The sequence below is a fragment of the Orycteropus afer genome, unplaced genomic scaffold, assembly GCF_000298275.1.
Source record: "Orycteropus afer afer isolate SDZICR_OR568_19922 unplaced genomic scaffold, OryAfe1.0 scaffold00172, whole genome shotgun sequence".
Lineage (NCBI taxonomy): Eukaryota > Metazoa > Chordata > Mammalia > Tubulidentata > Orycteropodidae > Orycteropus > Orycteropus afer.
The window spans coordinates 2,282,309-2,296,713 of record NW_006921759.1 but is presented as its reverse complement, the minus strand read 5'-3'; the positions used below and the strand labels follow the sequence as shown (position 1 = coordinate 2,296,713).

The window sequence follows — 14,405 nt, the reverse complement described above, 5'->3', positions numbered from 1 at the left end:
TCCCAAGCCCGCAGGTTCAACTACTCAGTCCCTCTGGGTAGCTGGTTGTGACCAAGCAGTGACCACAACCTTGCCTCTTGTCAGCTCTGCTATATACCTGGGAATTCTGTTCATTCACAAAAACTTATAGGACCATTGTCTGCCAACCCTATATATGTTCTTGCATACCTTCCCCATTTCATAGACATACCTAATTGTTCAGCCTGTCCACCCATCTATCCACCCATATACCTATGTTTTCACTGACAGTGCGGTACTGTATGTGCAAAAGGGTTCATATTGTTGTTTGTACCTCCCATGTACCTCTCTCTGTCTTTCTCATCTTCAATGGTGTCATATTGGTCACTCACATTTGGTACATTGCCCTTCTCTTCACCCAAATCAATACTTATCTCTATCTATCTAACAGCCTTCCCTCCCCTCCCCTCCCACCCCTGGTAACCACCAAAAAAATTTCCTTCCATAGGTAAGCCTTTCCTTAACTTTTTACAATAACACTTTAATGCAATATTTGTCCTTCTGTGATTAACTTATTTCACTCAGCATAATGTCCTCCATGTTCATCCACATTATGCGGTGTTTTACAGATTCTACATTATTCTTTAGGGTTGCATAGTATACCATTGTGTGTATGTGCCATAGTTCAGTTATCCATTCTTCTGTTGATGGACACCCAGGTTGTTTCTATCTTTTTGCTGTTGTAAATAGTGCTGCAGTGAACTTGGGTGTACATATATCTGTTCTTGTCCTGGCTCTCATTTTTTTAGGATATATATACCTAGTAATGGAGTTTCTGGGTCAAATGGTATTTGTAATTCCAACTCTTGAAGGAATCGCCATACTGCTTTCCACAATGGTTATATCATTTTACAGTCCCATCAGCAGTGTATGAGATTCCCAGTCTCTCCATATCATCTCCAGCATTTGTTATTTTCTATCTTGTTGAAAGATCAAATTCATTTTCCATGCAGCAGTTCACATACATTTTGTCTCATGACATGACTACAGTTCCCCATGGTGTAACAGCTCTCTCCTCACTTCCTCCCTGTAGTTACCTCTTCCCTGTATCTCTCCCTCCCGTGTGTGCAAGTACTCTTGATTGCTGCAGTATTCTTAGTGAAATCAGAACTAGAATCATTAGATGAAAGTGTGCATGGATGGTGGTGGGAGTTGAGAGGTTGAAGAAAGACAAGAATGTGAGAAATGATCTTTCAGGAGAGTCAGTCAGTGAACTAGGTATGTATAGTGTGATTCCATGGCAAAATAGTGGGCCTATTTGAAGACTGGGGTGATTAAAATGTGAATAGATTAGTTGGGTGTTTTTCTCCAGCACAGTTTAGCTACATGGATGTAGGAAAGGAATAGGTTAAGTTTAACCAGCGTTAGGAGTTTGCCCTGTAGTTAGGACAGCAAGAGAGGTATAGTAATGTGTGCATGTGCAAGGCAAGATCATGAGAGTCCAGCTAGGTCAGGAGGGAAGTGAGCCTTTAAGGGGAATAAGACAGTGAAAATATGATAGGATCAGTGGTTTGGAGTTCACAGTGGTTCAAAGGATTACTGGATTTGAGATCCTAGAGAAAGTGAGGTAGAAAGAGAATTAGAAAAGAGTATGATTGAGATTTGTAACTCTTACTCAACCAAAAATACTTTTGAGATGTATTTTTAAAAACATTTACAGTTCTTTATTATATAAACTTTCTTCCAGAGTATATTGTACAAGGAAGACAAAAGGTATGAGACTCTTGTGTATAAACACATTTCTCCTTTCAGTTGGCAAATATAAAAATATCAACTGTGAATTAATGAAAAATATTTTCAGCTGCTTTTCTTTTACTAGGTGAATAGGGGATTTTTTTTCCTGGTCTTTATTAATATGATGAAGTGATACCAATATGATAAGTAGACACTACTAGAGACACTTTGCCTTTTGTGTACTATGTATTTATGAAATTTATAAGCAGTGATGCCCTCTGAAAAAGCAGCCAATTTGGAAAAACCTTCTTATGTAGCTGTCGAATTATTCTTTCCAAGGTCTTTTGATAGTTTTTCTTTGTAATTTGAAAAGACTAGACTTTTTGCTTTAATTGTGATTTGGGTGAAAGATTACAGAGAAAATTAATTTTCCATTTAACAGTCCATACACATTTTGTTTCATGACATTGATTTCAATCCCCATAATGTAATAGCTATCTTCCCACTCCTTCCTGTGGTTACCTTTTCCCTGTGTCCTTCTTTTCTATGCATTCCTACCCTCTGAGCTATATCCCTTGCAAATGCTGCCCTTGTGTTCTAATGGTTATCCTAATGATTGTTCATGGTTGGTGTCATTGTTCACCTTGTAGGCCTGTCTGTTGTTTGGCTGGAAGCCACAGGAGTGAGTTCAATACTAGGCCCAAAGGATGACCAGGGACCATAGTCTTGGGCATTTCACCAGTCTCTATCAGAGCAGTAAACCCGGTCTCCTATCTGATCTCTCTCTGAATGGTTGACAGTGGTAGCCAGGCACCATCTAGTTCTTCTGGGCTCAGGGTGATGTAGGCTGAGGTTCCCATAGTCTACTAGTCCCTTGGCCTGATTTTTTCCAGGCATCTTTGATTTTCTTCATTCTTCTTTGTTCCAGACAAGGGAAGACCAATTCTTGGATCTTAGATGGCTGCTTGCAAGTTTTTAAGAACCCAGTTACAACTCACCAAAGTAGAATGCAGAGCAATGTTTTTGTATAGTATGTTAGGCCAGTTGAGCTCGATGTCCCTCACGACCATGGTCCTGAGCCCATGGGCCCAGCAACTCACTTCCTCAAGGAGGAGGTGATTAAAAACTTATCATAATGTGGACATTCTTGTAGCACATACAAATACATATGTAGTAGTATCGTTAGCCAGACTTATATATGGTCATGAGTATATTCCCTTTTGCCTACCCATACCTGATCATTTAGCCTATGACTAGATTTTCTTAATTGTTTTAGTCTTGTTCTGTCTGGAGCATTTTCTCCCTAACACAGAGCCTTTAGTATATTTTCACTATTGAAGTACATATACAATTAGATATTGTACTTTGCAGTTGTTGTAATTCCTGTTTTGATAGTACTGTAGGATTATCCTAATTGGTGAGTAAACTCAAGAATTGAAATTGTTAGTGGTTTGATAAAGAAGTTAAATTAAAATGGTTAAAAGTAGATTTGGATAAAGGATTGATAGCTCTTTTTCTTTAAAAAAATGGTTCATTCTGACTATGAAAGAAATAGAATAGATGCATTTTGCAATTGGCAGAAATTGCAAAACAAGTCTAATGCTCTATATAGCAGTTTGTGCAAACTTGGATTGTGAATGGAAATAAAATGGTACAAAATACTAATAATACATGACTTATGCAAAAAGTTTGAATTAATATAAATATCTCCTCCCACTCCCGTTCTCTACCATAAAAGAGATAGAAACAATACAAAATTGATTCCAAGTGAAATGTAAACTTTATTTATGCTCTTGACACATGGTGACACCATATTTGTTGGGAAATAGGATTAATTTTCTTATCAGGATTAATTTTGAATTATATAAATTTTGAATTATACAGGGTCTTTGGTTATGCATTTTTTGTACAAATTATGATCATTGGAATAGAGAAGAAAGTGAAAATCACCTACTATATAAATGTTTCACTCAAAGATAATTGCTATTACTCTCTTGTTAGATATGTGTAAAAATATATTTTAATGGTGTTTTAACCAGTTGCCATTGAGTTTCTGATTCATGATGACCTCGTAGTGTTTTAACTACTGTTTTATCTAGTTTTTTCACTTAGCAGAAATATATGATGACTGTTACCCATGGAGTCCTTGGGTGGTTCAACAGTTAAGTGATTGGCTAATAACTGAAAGGTTAGAGTTTTGAATCCACCCAGTGGTTCCTTGGAAGAAAGTCCTGTCCATCTCCTTTCAAAAGGTCACAGCCATTGAAAATTCTGTGGAGTGCATTTCTACTCTGACAAATGTGGGATTGCCATGAGTCAGAATCAACTTGATGGCAACTAGCTTTAAAATTTTTTTTAATCCCATCATCATGTTTATAAATAACTGTATAATATTCTGCCATAGATTATAAATGCATACACCATCATGGAGCCCTGGTGGCACAGTGGTTAAGCACTGAAAGACTAGCAGCTTGAACCCACCTAGCCACTTGATGGGAGAAAAGACCTGGCGCAGGCAGTCTATTCCCATAAAGATTTACAGCCTAGAAAAACCTACAGGATAGTTCTGTTCTGTCATGTGAGGGCACTATGAGTCAGAATCAACTCGATGACATGCAACAACAACATTATACCATTGTGTACCATACCTTATTGATAAGCTAAATCCCCATAATGATAATGGGGAATTTCCAGTTTTTTTCTTATTACAGATACTTATTACCAATGAATATCCTTGTATATCCATTTATGTGCCATCCAAGATTATTTTCTTAGGATTTAATTTCTAGAGGTGAAGTGTACAAACTATGAGTATGTGCATTTTAAAGGATGCAAAGGATGATTGGAATTGTTCTCCAAGAAGGTTATACCAGCTCTGGTAGCATAGTGCCTAAGGTACTTGACTGCTAACTAGAAGGCTGGTGGTTCAAACCACCAGCCATTCCTTGGAAGGAAGGTTGGGCAATCTACTTCTGTAGTGATGGTGTTGTTGTTGTTATGTGCCGTCGAGTCAAACCCAACTCATAGCATAGTGATACCACCTTGGAAACCCAGCTCTACAGCACATAACAACAACAAGTCTCATCGGTAGTATATGATGTGCTCCTGAACTGGTTTTTCTTTTCTTTCATGATCTTTAATTTATAAGATTATCTGAAGAGTAGAAGGAATTGTGTGAACAAGAATAGTAAAAATAAAATCTCATTTTGGAAATACTACTTTTTAGTTTTTCCATGATATAATGCCTTGAAAAATTAAATCCCTTTTATTAAAATACATTTATATAAGCAATTAGTAACTTATTTTCTACCATTCAGAAATTTTCTGGATAAAATATTTAATAATTTTGTGTTTTTTCTGTTATACTCTAGACAATACAATGTAGATTATAAACTGGAGACTTACCTGAAGATTGCTAGGCTATATCTGGAGGATGATGATCCAGTTCAGGCAGAAGCTTATATAAACCGAGCATCATTGCTTCAGAATGAATCAACCAATGAGCAGTTGCAGATACATTATAAGGTAACAGATGAGCTGATTTGTTAATTTCTTTAGTATTGATAGTACTATAATAAGGTGATCTAGAACATCTGATAACCACTGCTTTATATTAGATAGTCTCTCTCTTTTTCTTTGTAATATTTCCCCTAATTAAAATATTTTCCCTTTATAGGTATGCTATGCACGTGTTCTTGATTATAGAAGAAAGTTCATTGAAGCAGCACAAAGGTACAATGAGCTCTCTTACAAGACAATAGTCCATGAAAGTGAAAGACTAGAGGCCTTAAAACATGCTTTACACTGTACCATCTTAGCATCAGCAGGTAAACATGTAATTTATACTTTAATGAACATTCATTTATCTTAATTATTACTGGTTGGTTGCAGTTGGAAGATTTAGAAAGGAATTGTTCTTCAAATGGCACTCTTACTATTAGTGATAATTTTAGTTTAAACTTTTTAAAAGTTAATAACAATAAAATGGATTGTTAACTTGAAAAAATTTAAAAACATGCATATATCATTCTGTTGCATGTGTTATCAATAGTTAAGAAGTTTAGTTCTGAAATATCACCGTAAAAAAAGAATATCAAATTAAGTGAGAATTACAGAGAGGTAAACTAAAATGAAAATTTAGAGATTGATGATAAAATAATGTACTGCTTTAAGAATTTTTCTTAACCTTTAAGTAGTCTTAGAGCTGGCATTCATCTTTTTCCTCAAAAATATTGAAAAATGGGCTATCCTTAGAAAGTTCTTTTTACTAAATTATAGCATGTAAATCACTGACAGACCTATAAAGTAGAAAGGGTTTTGAGAGGGAATGCTGGTAATTTTAAGTCATGGATTTCCTAAATCATGTAGATTCTCCATTGAACTGTCTCTGAGAGCCTAATAATGTTGAGAGTACACATTTCGTTCTTTGTAAAGCAGTAATTTTATTTTTGTTACTGAAAAGGCAGTTCATAAACATTGTACTGCCTCCTGTTCTAGAGGATCATTACTGATATCTTCTTTTTTCTTCATTATAAAAGTATGTGTCTGTGTGTATGCTTATCTGTCTTTTTCTATACAAAAGATAGGGTGGGTGGTACTTCAATTTGATTTTTTTCATTTAGGTACATATAGTGATGTTTTCATATCAGTACATAGAACTCATTCTTTTAAATTTTCTTTTGTCTGCCTTTATTATAACTCAATTATAATTAAATATAATAATTTATAATGATAAATTATAATAATTAGAATTACTGTAATTTAATTAATTACAAATAATGTTGCAGTGATTATGCACATGTGTATTCATACATGTATGCATACATATAGGTTAAATTCCTGAGTCCAGGAGTGGTGGTAGTTGTTGTTAGTTGCTGTCAAGTCAGTTCCAACTCATGGCTATCCCGTATGTGCAGAGTAAACTGCACTCCATAGGGTTTTCAAGGCTGTGACCTTTTGGAAATAGATTCCCAGGCCTTACTTCTGAGGTATCTTAGGTGGGCTTGAACCACCAGTCTTATAGTTAGTAGTCCAGCACTTAACTATGTGCACCCCTCAATGAGTCCAAGGATACATACATTTAAAATTGTGATAGAAATTATCCTTTCATGTTAAACTCCAAATAACAGTGTCCATGAGTACCTGACTTCTTACACAGGTACTACAAATTTTTTTGATCTTTGTTGATCTAGTAGATGAAAATGGTGTTTTATTATAGTTTAAACGGCATTTAATTTATCATAAATATCCATGAGCATCTTCATATGTTTAAAAATCAGTGTTGAAAAACTTGTTAGTTTAGTTGCCTAGAGCTACTGTAACAAATGATCACAAGTGTGTAGCTTCAAACAACAGATTTATTGTCTCACTGTTCTAGGGGCTGGAAGTCCAATTTCAGAGTGTTGAGTGCCCCATGGTGTTCATGAAAACTCTAGGGGGAAAACACTTTGTCTTTCCCAGCTTTTGGTAGCCCCGGGTGTTCCTTCACTTGTGGCAGCTTAACTCCAGTATCTGCTTTCGTCTTTATATGGGTCCTGTATGTCTCTCTCTGTCTCTTCTCTTATTATAAAGATGCCAGTCCAATTTGGTATTGACACAACAACAGCAACAATACAATAAAGACACTATATTGGATGTCAATGAATTAAGGCCCATCCTACTCCAGTATGACCTCATGTTAACTGATAGATTGGCAAAGATCCTATATCCATATAAGGTCACATTCATAAGTACTGGAGGTTAGGACTTCAACATATCTTTTTGGGGGCACAGTTCAGCCCATAGTCCCTGTATTTCTTTTTTGAGTGAATTTTCTGTTAAGGTTCACTGGTCATTTTTGAGTTGTTTGTCCTTTTCTTGGTGACTTAATAAAACTCTTTATATATAAGAAAATTAAGATTTTTTTTTCCAAATTTGTTACCCTGTTTTTGGTTTTATAAAAACTTAGGTTTTTTTTTTTTTTTTAAATTGTGATTTGGGTGAAAGTTTACAGAGCAAATTCCTTTCCATACAGTAGTTCACACACACCTTGTCTCATGACATTGACTACAATTTACCCCAATGCAACAGCTCCCCTCCCACTTCCTCCCAATAGTTACCTCTTCCCTCTGTCCATCCTTCCATGGACCCTGCCCCCTGAGCTGTCTCCCTGTGCATGAGCAGCTCTTCTTTCTCCCATGATTGTTCTCTCCAAGGAGTATATCTATCTCAGGGAAATGTTCAACTCATATGCCTGTCTTTTGTTTGGCTGGAAAGCACAGGTGTGGGTTCAATTCCAGACCTGAAGGGCAGCTAGGGACCATAGTCTCAGCGGTTCCACCAGGCTCTATCAGACCAGCAGACCTGGTTGCCTTTATTAAAGAACTTAATTTTTAAAAAGTTAAATTTATTAATCTTTTATAGCTCCTGAGTTTTATTGACTTGCTTAGGAAGATCTTTCCTACTCTGAATTTATATTTTTTGAAAATTGTGATTTCTTCCCATACTTTAGTTTATTGGTTCTCTTAAACTCTTTGATCTGAGGACCCCTTTACACTGAGAAATTATTGAAAACTCTTGAGAGCTTTGGTTTATGTGGATTGTCGATATTTACTATATTGGAAATTGAAATGGGAAATTTAAAAAGTATTTAATTCTTTTAAAAGTAACAATAATAGACCCATTATATATTAACATAAATGAATATGTTTTAATGAAAAATAGCTTTTCCAAATCAAAAAAGTTAATGAAGTAAGTTAAATTGTTTCACATTTTTCAAATCTTTTCATTGTTTTACTTAATGGAAAACAACTGAATTCTTGTAATACTTCTGCACTCAGTGTATTTGTTATGATACATAAAGCTGAAGTATATGAGGAAAATCCACCTTCACACACATAGTAGTTGCGAAAGGAAAGAATATTTTAATAGGCTTTTCAGATAGTTGTGGTAGTCTTCTTTGATACTACATTTAACTCAACAAATGATAGGGCTTCTTGTAGGTTACTTGCATTGTGGATTCTGAAACCCTAATAGTAAACTTTGTGTACTGTTAATGTTATAATCCCTTGGTCTGTCTTACAGTATAAATAGATCTTCGACCTGTGCAGGATTTTATACCATTCTGTATTAGTTGTTTGGAAATACTGGTTCACTGAGTTATACAGAGCTTTTAAATATTGACACATCTCATTATATACTATCAAAAAATTACATTTGAATATATATTAGCACTAAGCATCAGAAAGGGGAGCTCTGGTAGCATAGTACCTAAGGCACTTGACTGTTAACTAGAAGGCTGGTGGTTCAAACCCACCAGCCAACTTGCTGGAAGGAAGGTTGGGCAATCTATTTCCATAGTAATACCACCTCGGAAACCCACGGAGGGGTTGCTATGAGTCAGGTCCGACTCAACAGCACATAACAACAACAACAACAAGCATCAGAAAAGCCTTTAAGTATTGAGAAACAGTCAAGCTCAAAAATTCTTTTTAAAATTCTAACTTTTGCTTGAAAAGTCAAATTTTATCAGGGGCAGTACATATTGGTTGTTTCATTTGTTCATTTTTAGAAAAATTTGATCTGCTAGATACCCAAGTCTGAATAATCATTGTTAGTTCTTTCAGATAAGTAAGCACAGCTTGCAGTATTTTCTTAGGACAACCATTAGTAGTCAGTATTCAACAGAAGTACTTTATGTGCACTTCTCATTTTGTTCTACCAAACATTAAAAGATACGTTCTTCAGTGTCAAGAATTAAATAGTTCTTTACTGCTTTTCAAAGACATTCTTAAGTAAAACTGGCTTTTATTAGTTTTTTCACTGCTAACCAGAAGGCTGATGGTTCAATCCCACCAGCCGCTCCTCGGAAGGAAGGTTGGGCAATCTACTTCCATTGTGATACTGCCTTGGAAACCCAAGGAGGGGACGATATGGGTTAGATCTGACTTAACAGCAGTGAGGTGTTTTTTTTTTTTTTTGGTGCCAGTAGTTTACCCACAGTTGCTTTTGTTATAGTAGTGCACCTGTCAATGCAGTGAAAAAAGCCAGTAATGTCTTTAAGTTATCATAAAAATAATACTGACTTCACTGATCCCTTGAAAAGGTCTTGAAGAACTTTTGAGAATCACTGCTTTAGGGTTTCGTGTCTTACCTATAAATATTAATCCATTTTGATTTATTTTAATGAAAGGAATAAGATAGGGGTTTAACTTTTTTGTTTTTTCTAAATTGTTAGTCAGTTGACCCTCCATCCTTCATTGAACAATTTGTCTGTTTTCCCTATTGATTTGAAACACTTCTAAATAGATTTCTGGCGACAGTATTGTGTTCTTTAATTAGCCTTTCTTTTTAAAAATACAGAAGCCCTGGTGGTGTAATGATAAAGCACTTGCTTGCTAACTGAAAGGTTGGTGGTTTGAATCCATGCAGCAGCTCTGTATGAGAAAGACATGGCAATCTGTTCCCATAAACATTACTGCCTAGAAAACCCAGTGAGGCAATTCTACAGTGTTGAGTGGGGTTGCTCTGAGTCTTTGAATTATTATAAGGAGCCCTGGTGCCACAGTGTTTAAAATGTTCAGCTAGCTGCTAACCAAAAGGTCAGTGATTTAAACTCAGTAGCTACTCCATGGGAGAAAGATGTAGAAGTCTGCGTCTTTAAAGATTACAGCCCTGGAAACCCTATGGGGCAGTTATACTCTGTCCTATAAGGCCACTATGAGTTAGAATTGATATGATAGCTGTGTTTGGTTTGAATTGTGGTAGCTTTATAATATGTTTTAATGTCTAATAAGTCTATTCCCCATTTCCTCACACACTTTTTAATGTTTCATTTGAAAGTAAATTGTAGGCCGTCATAACACTTTCTCCTTATATATCATTGCCTTACTTAACTATTGCTGCTGTAAGAGAAATACCTTTAAAGAACAGAAATATATTTTCTCACAGTTCCGGAGGCTGAAAGTCCAAACCAGGGTCTTGGCTGTGTCAATTCCTTTTTTGTCAGTAGCCCCAGGCATTCCTTGGTTCTTGGAAATCCTTATATGGTATCTGTCTTCCCCAGTATGTGCTCCCCTCTGTGTCTAATCTGCTCTCTTTATAACTCAGAAGTGATTAGGTTTAGGCCACACTCTGTACTCATCTGCACTCCTTAACATAACATTAGATTGCATTATGGAAGGTGATTATATTACATTACATTATAATCTGCAGGTAGAGGAATTAGTATTCTGGCACATTTTGGGGAGATGCATTCAATCCATAACAATCATCATATATCTCTTAAGAATAAGGACATTTTCTTACTTAATCCTGTACTATTATCACCCCTAAGAAAATTAACAGTGATTCCACTGTAGAGTCTAATAACTGTCTGTCCACATTCTCATCACCTCAGTTGTCCCAAGGATGTCTTTTATAGATATTTTTTTTCTCCTGAACGAGAAACAAGTTTAAACTGGCAATTGATGATAATATCTAAACACTCTTTTAGTCTAGAATAAAATCCTCATATTTTTAAAAAAATAGTACTGATATTTTGAAGACTTCAAGGAAGTTGTGTAATGGCCCTCACTGTCTGATACACGTTGCAGAAACTCTTTGCATTTAGTAAGTAATCTGTAGAATACAGCTTTGGCACTGTATAAAAATCCTATAACCCAGCTTCCTTTCACCTAATGCTTTAGTATATATTAATGATTCTTCCCTGGAGCAATTATTTGTATGTTATAAAAGGGTGATTTACTAATCCTGTTCTTTTGCATTTATTAGTTTTTATTCTAAAAGAGTTTCCTTTTTATTTTTCTTAGTGTCACTATAGATTTTTTTCTGCTTATTTTTCTGTTTGTATAGTTTGTACACAAAAAGTGCACATTTCAAAAGTGTACAGCTTAGTGAATTTTCACAAACTGAATTCCCTCATTAACAAGAAACAAAATATTACCAGTCTTCTGAAAGCCTCCCTCATGCTTCCTTCTAGTCAATGGCCCAACCTTCCTCCCTGCAACAGTAATCACTACTATAAATTAATTTTGCCTGCTTGTTACTTTTATATAAATGAAATCATACCATATACACTTTTTTCTTATATCTTTTGATCAACTTTATGTTGGTGAAATTTATCCATATTATGTACTATTGTAGATTTTCATTTTCATTGCTATGTGGTATTCTGTTTTGTGAATATATCACAATTTATTTATCTTACTGCCTTTGGGTAGTTTCTCATTGGCAATTAAGAATAGTGCTGCTATGAAATTTTTGTATATTTAGCATAGCTTTTTCTTTTCAGTGTATTACAATAAATTAAAATTATTGTTCTTTTTGATGCTCACACTGTTTTAATTTGACCTGGTCATGTTATTTTGACATGGCTCCAGTAGTCTTTGAGTACTGCCCGTGCATTCCTGCATAAAAAGGTGTCTTAGGCTTCTCTTGTATATCCCTGCCCCAGACTTGAAATCAGCCATTTTTCGAAAATCACCCATTAATTTCAGTGGAGAATAGTGTTTAGAAACCGTGGATGTTCATTGTTACTGGGTGTCATTGCTTTTAGGTTCTTTTAACATACGGGGCTATAATATATATTTAAGAAGAAAAATCTTCATATTATTATTTCCATTAGTTTTTTTAATATAAGGAATTATGATGTAATTGGTCACCATTTAAAGGTTTTTGAAAGTACAAATTGAAGCCATGTCTTATTTCCCATCTGAGAAATATTTATTTATCTTTTACAAACTTTTTTATGATTACCAAAGTAATGTATGTTCATTATAGAAAACACAGATAAGCAAGAAGAAAATAAAAATCACCTGTAATTCCGACCACATACAACATTTTGATGTGGACCGTAGTCATCACTTATGAAAATGTATTTCAGTACGTAGGCAAAAATAAGGTCCGAAAGTGGATTGTTTTCGTTTAAGAAATGGATTGTGAAAATATCTGATTCTCATTTGTTTCTCATAGGACAGCAGCGTTCTCGAATGCTTGCGACCCTTTTTAAGGATGAAAGGTGCCAGCAACTTGCTGCTTATGGAATCCTAGAGAAAATGTACCTAGATAGGATCATCAGAGGAAACCAACTTCAAGAATTTGCTGCCATGCTGATGCCTCACCAGAAGGCAACTACAGCAGATGGTAACGATCATGTGTTAAAATTAGGTGGTGGTAAATATTTAGGTACAGATTAGTGGAACACATTAAATTTGCAGCATCTGGATGTCTTGCTGTTGTATTTCTATGTAACACTTGCTCATATTTTTTAAAAAGAGAAATAATAGGGTGAGTAAAGATGGGTTTGGAGGGTGAAATATGAAAAACAGCTCTATTTTAAAGCATCTTGTGTTGTAATACATTTTTTGAAACTGTAAGTGTAGAAGAATTAAAGGCTATGCTAAATAGTGCCTTAAAAAAAAAAATCTTGATTATTCTTAAGTATCAGTTTGTAACAGCATAATTATCCAGTCTTGTTTTAGATAGAGCAGAATTTGTCACAGTAGTTTGCCCAGGGGTACTTAGGATGACAGTTTTGCCAGTAAGAATAGAAGTTGATGTAGTGTTTCCTAGTCAAGGAGAAATTTGCTTAAGTCAGACTGCCTTTGCCAGGAAAGAATATTTTCATAGTGACTTGTTCCTAGCATCAGAGGCTGTCATTATTTTATGTATTATTATCTACTGTGGGTAGTTCCGTTTGTGTGTCAACTTGGCTAGGCCTGGTTGAGTGGTTGGGCAGCTGGATGTAGTACTCCTCATGATGAGACTGGTAATCAACTCCGTGGTGGAATCTACTGTGAGCAGTTGAGTAGCTGCCTTTGGGTAGGTGGTCTGCTTCCCGTATATAAGAAACAGTTTTAGGAATGGTCTCTAGCTAATGGCATGCTTGGAGCCTGTGTATAGCCATGTTGTTGTTCAGCAGCCAGCTGCGCTCTGCCGACCTTGGGACTTAAAATGGACTTGAGTTCATGGCCTGCCATGTGGTTTGGTAACATTGGGACTGTGCCTTTTTACTTGTTAACTTGGGCTTGTTAGCCTCAGCAGCCAGCAGCTGTCTGAGTGAAGAAACGCTTCTAGCTCCAGTGGGCCAGGAGCAGGAGGCAGAGCTGGACCCAAGGTTGAGGGGCTTTCATCCAGTCCCTAGAGCCTGGCACTTTTAACTTGGACTTAAAGCCTCCAGACTGTAAGGTTTGTTAATGCCATCCCATTTGTGGTATATATCCTTGTCAGAGTGGCGGTAGGTAACTAGAACATCTACAAAAGTTTTAAAGTAACTTATAACATGATAATACAAATGTAGGTAAAGGCAATTGGAAACATGGAAAAGAGCATTGTAAACATGCAGATCTATTACGTTCACTGCAATAGGTTCACTACCATCCAGTTTCTAAAAGAATTTGGCTGTAAAGTGTCATTCATATAGGGTCAGCTGAAAGATGTAAACTTCACTCATTCCTACTACCCTGAGTTAAACCAGTTCAGTGAAGGGATTATACTGACTCATAAGTTTGTTTTATTTAATTGCAATCTTAAGAAGCAACCCAGTTAATTCTCATCTGTATGTCTAAAGGAGATTTTTTTTTCCTTCACCCAGGTTAATATCTGTCTACCCTTTAGGCAGTGGTTTATCCTCCCTTCCTTACCAACCCTGTTTGCGATCAGAAAATATTTTATTTTTTATAAAACCTTTTTTTTGACTTTTTACAGTCCCAGTCTCATACAATATTTATCCTTTT

General features: G+C 35.7%; 1 protein-coding gene across 1 annotated transcript in view; it reads left to right on the top strand.

Annotated features, from left to right (window-relative positions):
• COPS4 (COP9 signalosome subunit 4) overlaps positions 1–14,405 on the top strand; it is a 115,908-nt gene that overhangs the window by 50,264 nt on the left and 51,239 nt on the right. The window contains exons 5-7 of the mRNA XM_007946809.2: positions 5,064–5,217; positions 5,369–5,519; positions 12,643–12,813. Coding sequence (XP_007945000.1) covers positions 5,064–5,217; positions 5,369–5,519; positions 12,643–12,813 — 476 coding nt within the window. The remainder of the gene's footprint in view (positions 1–5,063; positions 5,218–5,368; positions 5,520–12,642; positions 12,814–14,405) is intronic.